This window comes from Phodopus roborovskii, unplaced genomic scaffold (genome assembly GCF_943737965.1).
Source record: "Phodopus roborovskii unplaced genomic scaffold, PHOROB, whole genome shotgun sequence".
Classification (NCBI taxonomy): domain Eukaryota; kingdom Metazoa; phylum Chordata; class Mammalia; order Rodentia; family Cricetidae; genus Phodopus; species Phodopus roborovskii.
This window is the reverse complement of record NW_026126585.1, coordinates 12,770,080-12,775,721: the sequence shown is the minus strand read 5'-3', so window position 1 is coordinate 12,775,721 and position 5,642 is coordinate 12,770,080. Positions and strand designations below refer to the sequence as shown.

The 5,642-nt window shown below is 49.3% G+C and overlaps 1 protein-coding gene across 2 annotated transcripts; it reads left to right on the top strand.

The window, feature by feature from the left end:
* The first annotated feature begins 316 nt into the window (after positions 1 to 316).
* Cxcr4 (C-X-C motif chemokine receptor 4) lies at positions 317 to 4,264 on the top strand. Of its 2 annotated transcripts, none has more exons than XM_051204033.1 (2): positions 317 to 453; positions 2,654 to 4,264. In XM_051204033.1, exons 1-2 carry the CDS (start codon positions 433 to 435, stop codon positions 3,695 to 3,697), a joined length of 1,065 nt encoding a protein of 354 aa, XP_051059990.1. In that variant the 5' UTR covers positions 317 to 432; the 3' UTR covers positions 3,698 to 4,264. The 2 variants fall into 2 exon arrangements, with proteins under 2 accessions (XP_051059990.1, XP_051059991.1); XM_051204034.1 differs by having other exon boundaries at positions 334 to 447.
* The last annotated feature ends 1,378 nt before the right edge of the window (positions 4,265 to 5,642 follow it).

Genomic DNA, 5,642 nt, shown 5'->3' with positions numbered 1-5,642 from the left:
AGTCACCCACATACACACACCCCACCCCACACACACTCTAGTCTCAATGTCCCCATCGCTAAACTCGTAAGTCTAGAATTCTATCCACTTGAGCAAGGATGGATGCGCACCCGACACAAACTCCCTGGCTGGCACCCTGCTTTCCCCAACTTCAAGAACACACTGTCCGGGCCACGCTCTGAACCCACGAGGCGACCTACAGCAGAACAGCAGCAGCTCTGGGACTTCGGTGTCCCAGAGCCCCGAGCCCCGCCCCCACCAGGCTCTTCCCGCCCCGTCCGAGCTGCGCGTGCGCTGCACGGCGAGCGTGTTTTTATAAAAGTCCAGTTCGGGCCAGAAACTTCAATTTGTTGCCTGGTGCAGCAGGTAGCAGTGATCCTCCGAGGCGTTCGGTGCTCCGGTAGCCGCCACGGCTGGAGAGCGAGTGTTGCCATGGAAGGCATCAGTGTAAGTGTAAGTCCAGTTGCATCCTACTTTGTAGTAAGCGTGCAAACTTAAGAGCGCAGCCCCTCGAAGAGCGGGTAAAAGCGATTAGAACCTTGGGGATGTCAGGGTCACGAAGAAGGGACGCGGGAACTAATTTTTGTTTGTTTGTTTGTTTTGTGAGCATGGGGGAGGAAGATAATATTTTTCTCAGTAAGTAGACGGGAGAAGGTTGGGATGGAGCTTTCCTGGAGCCGCTCCTGATTCCCACATGAGTCCCGTGGCGCGTGCCAGCTTGCACGCTATTTGAAAACGTCCTAATTTCTGTGCACACAGGCGGTGAAGGCTCGCGCTCTGCCCCAGCGCACAAACATCGTCTGGTCCTACTGGGAACAGGAGTTTCTTCCAGTTTCTTGCATTGTGTGAAAGTAGAGACTGGAGTCGGTACGCTTAGGCAGAGTCCCCAGCTCGGCTCTACATCCTGGGTTAGCATCTCCGAGCGGTTCTTGGAATTAGGAGTGCGGTTCCCCAAATTCTGTGCTGAAGACGGAGGATCTCCAGTCTCGGGCGGGAAACGCGAACTAGCCTACCGCGTCGCTTGTCTGGGGGAGAGGGATGTCCAAACCGCTGCAGCCGCGGGGAGACGACCGAACGTGGCCGCTTTGGGGTGGGGTGGCAGCGCTTTGCGGGGCATCCGACCCGACCCACCGCTTCTTCGCGGTGGCCAACGGGCCTCCCGAGGTCTGGGTTGACTTTAGGACCGTTCACGAGAAAGGGGCATAAACCTGCACCATGCAGCTGCCGGCCGGGAGGTGTGCCCGGCGGGACGGGGGTTGGGGACTAGAGGGCGTGTTGGAACCGCACCTGGGTTGCGCCTGGTCGCCGCGGGGATGAACAGGTGCAAGCCTGGAGACGGTTTGACTGCGCCCCAGTGCAGAGTTTAACCGTCGGTGGTTTCCTGCGTCTTTTGAAACCCCCTAGCGTAGGGAGGGTTTGGGTGTGCGTGTGTGTGTGTGTGTGTGTGTGTGTGTGTGTGTGTGTGTGTGAATGTGTGTGTGGCTTTCTTTCTTTCTTCTTTTTTTTTTTTTTCTTCTTTCTTTTTTTTTTTTCCGTTTCCTCCCGCGGCGCGCAATTCAAAGGCGCTCGCGCTGGAGCCGCCCAATCTGTCGCCCGCACCCGGAGGGACGATCCTGGCGCGCAGCCAGGAGGAACCCCTGGAACCGCGGCCGGTTGGCCATGGGCCTGGGTGTGGTGGGCAATAGCGCCAGACCCCTAGGTGGGTGACCTCGGGGTGTGCACGGTCTCGACCCCTCCAGCTGCCTACCTCGGACCCCCTAGCTGGGTCCGCTGCAGGGTGGGAAAGGACCGGGAGAGTGAGGAAGTGAAACTTGGGGCGAAAACCACGGGGTGCAGACCCCGTGACTTTCCCCACCCTGGATAATGTGACTCTAACGTCCCAAATACACCCAGTGATAAACATGGGGGTGGCAAGACAGACTTACCTTCCAGAGAAGCGCCGGAGGTGGGCTGCGGTGGAGGAGAGGAGTGCTGTTGCTCACTTTTAACACTCCCATAACCCTAAATCCCCGAAGACTTGCCATTATTATTCCTCTTTCTTCACTACGTGTGACTTGAAATGCAGTGGCTTGTGTTTTGACAAGCGTGAGAAAACAAGGTTTGCCCCTAAAAAAAACGTTGTCTTTGTGGGGGGGGGGGGCTACCATCGTGTCCCGCTTTCCTCGATTCCCTCCTTTGCCTAATCTCCAACAAAAACTTAATCCCATCTCCTCCTCCAACGCCGCTCCACACGGCTTGCTCCCACCCTACAGCGCCTGGAAGTAACTTCTTTGTGTGAACCGAGTTTCTTTTTGTTTTGGTTTGGTTTGGGGTTTTACTCTTTCGTGGGCGGGCAGGAGAGTTACCCAAGACTCGGCTGTGAAACCCTTAGAATCTCAACGTCCTTTTGTTCTAAACTAAGACTCCTAATTGGCTCCACTAAGGAGAGGGTGTAACGAAGCCGCTGTAGGGGAAGATGGAGAAAACCGGTCGGTTGCAGGATTTTGTACTCTCTGGACCTAAGCCAGCCTTTTGGAGTTTCCTGGAAAAGGCTGGGTTAAAACGTGCAATTAAAAACAAAAAATGCTAGTTTTTTAGGCGCCAGAAAGCTTAAAACTTGGGAAAGGCTCGTTAGCCTCTTAAGTGATGTGCATGTCCCTGTTTTCTTTTGCAGATATATACTTCAGATAACTATTCTGAAGAAATAGGCTCAGGAGACTATGACTCCAACAAAGAACCGTGCTTCCGGGATGAAAATACCCATTTCAATCGGATCTTCCTGCCCATTATCTACTTTGTCATCTTCTTGACTGGCATCGTGGGCAACGGCTTGGTGATCCTGGTCATGGGTTACCAGAAGAAACTGAGAAGTATGACTGACAAGTACAGGCTGCACCTGTCCGTGGCTGACCTCCTCTTCGTCATCACTCTTCCCTTCTGGGCTGTTGATGCCATGGCGGACTGGTACTTTGGGAAGTTTTTATGTACGGCTGTCCATGTCATCTACACCGTCAACCTCTACAGCAGTGTCCTCATCCTGGCCTTCATCAGCCTGGACAGATACCTTGCCATTGTCCACGCCACCAACAGCCAGAGGCCAAGGAAGCTGCTGGCTGAAAAGGCAGTCTACGTGGGTGTCTGGATCCCTGCTCTTCTGCTGACTATACCTGATTTCGTCTTTGCTGACGTCAGCCAGGGGGACGGCAGGTACATCTGTGACCGCCTTTACCCCGACAGCCTCTGGGTGGTGGTGTTCCAGTTCCAGCACATCATGGTGGGTCTTATCCTGCCAGGCATTGTCATCTTATCCTGCTACTGCATTATCATCTCCAAGCTATCACACTCCAAGGGCCACCAGAAGCGCAAGGCCCTCAAGACAACAGTCATCCTCATCCTGGCTTTTTTTGCCTGCTGGCTACCATATTACGTTGGGATCAGCATCGACTCCTTCATCCTCCTGGAGGTCATCAAGCAAGGATGCGATTTCGAGAGCCTTGTGCACAAGTGGATCTCCATCACTGAGGCCCTGGCCTTCTTTCACTGCTGCCTGAACCCCATCCTCTATGCCTTCCTTGGAGCCAAATTCAAAACCTCTGCCCAGCATGCACTCAATTCTATGAGCCGAGGCTCCAGCCTCAAGATCCTTTCCAAAGGAAAGCGGGGTGGACACTCTTCTGTCTCAACAGAGTCAGAGTCTTCAAGTTTTCATTCCAGCTAACACTTATGGAAAGACATATATAATATATATACATATATATATATGATAAAGAACTTTTTTATGTTACACACTTTTCTGATATAAAAGACTGACCGATCTTGTACAGTTTTTTTTTTATTGATTGTTGGAGTTTATGTTTCTTTAGTTTTGTGAGATTTGACTTAATTTATATAAATACTGGTGTGTGTTTGTTTTGTGAGAATGAGTGTCTAGGCAGGACCTGTGGCCAAGTTCTTAGTTGCTGTGTGTCTGGGTGTAGGACTGTAGCATTGTAGAAAGAAGAACTGAACATTCCAGAATGTGTGATGAATTGAATAAAGCTAGAAGTGATCCTCAGCTGTTGCTGCATAATCTCTCCATTCCCGAGGAGCACGCCCCCACCTCCCCACCCCACCCCACCCCATCCCCATTCTCAAGTTGTTTAGTTGTACTGTGTGACTTTTCTATGAAGGATGGCACTTAAAACCAAAGCCTGACACAGTTTAGGAATGCTGGTTGTTTGGTGGGTTGATTATAGCCTTGTACAGTCTTGTATTATGTTGTTAATAAAACTCAATGATAAACTTACTTTGTGTTGTGCTATGTCGTCATTTCTGATGGCTATCAGTAACAACATGTTTGGAAAACACATTTGTGGTACAGCAGAGATCCTTCTGGGCTCACATATGTGCACATGCATGATGTGTTTGGTGGTCAAGTCAACTTTAGATGTTCCTCGTGACCAGGCATACCTTTGCTTTGCTTTTGTTGTTGTTTATTTGTTTGTTGAGACAAGCTCTCTCAAACTTGAGGCCTCATGCTTGTATAGCAAGCACTTTGCCAATGCAGCCATCTCCCCAGCCTGTCTTAAGTGTTGTATAATATTTTACTTTCTGCTTCTGTTATTATGTAACATTTACAAGGGAGGGAACTAAGGCACAGAAAGCTTATGTAAGTTGGTCTAAGGTGGGGGACAAGCCACAGCCAATATTTCAAAGTCTGAGTCAAGCGCTGAAACCTTAGACTTTCAACTCGTGGGAGCTTAAGCATATCTGTGCAGTGCCCGGTCCTATGAAGGACTGTCTAATGTGGATAGCATCCCTCCCTGTTTACAGAGATGGGAACTGAGGCTCACAACAGCTTTCCATCTGTCCTCTAAAGGGAGGCAGGCTAGGTGCTGTGTCATCTAGTGTGAATGACATCCCTCCCTGTTTACAGAGGTGGGAGCTAAGGCATAGAGACTCGGTATAATTTATTTTCAACGGACACAACCCAGAGTTGACACCATTTATGCATATTACCCACTGTTGCATCCCCCCCCCCCAGAACACCTGGTCAGATGTCAACTGAGTTGTTGCCAAATACAAGGCCAAAAGTGAATGTTTTCTTCATAAAATTAGCTATAACCAAAACACCCACCTTGCAATATCTTCTATGCAAATCTCAGTACCTTTAGTCTGACTTTGTTACAACACCTCACATCTCCTGAGGGGCTCAACTAAAGCAGCTGAAGATTAGTGCTGGTGTTTCTTTTAGGGTTCCAAGATCTGTTGAAGCAAACTCTCCATTGCCCGATTTTGCACAAGATTTTAGAGCCTTATGTAATAACCTAGAGCTATTTGCACTAACGTTGTGCAAGCCCCAAACTCTTGAGTAAATTGCACGTCCGCTCTCCATTTAAAGATAACTTCCCATCTACCGAGGCAGTGCCTCTCCCACAAACAGGGTGCTGAAGGCATGCTCCCTGATAGTGAGTGAGATTATAATTAAGACAATATTTGGTCTCTTAGTAATTGTTTCTGGCACAGAAAATCTGTTTGGGGAGGAAAAATTGCAAGCCCTTATCTTTCTTAGGCAAATCACATTTGTTCAAGACAAATTATAGATCCTGTGAAGGGAAATAACTTAATTACTTAAAATAGAATCTAATTTAGCTGTACGTTTTTTTTTTTTTTTTTTTTTTTTT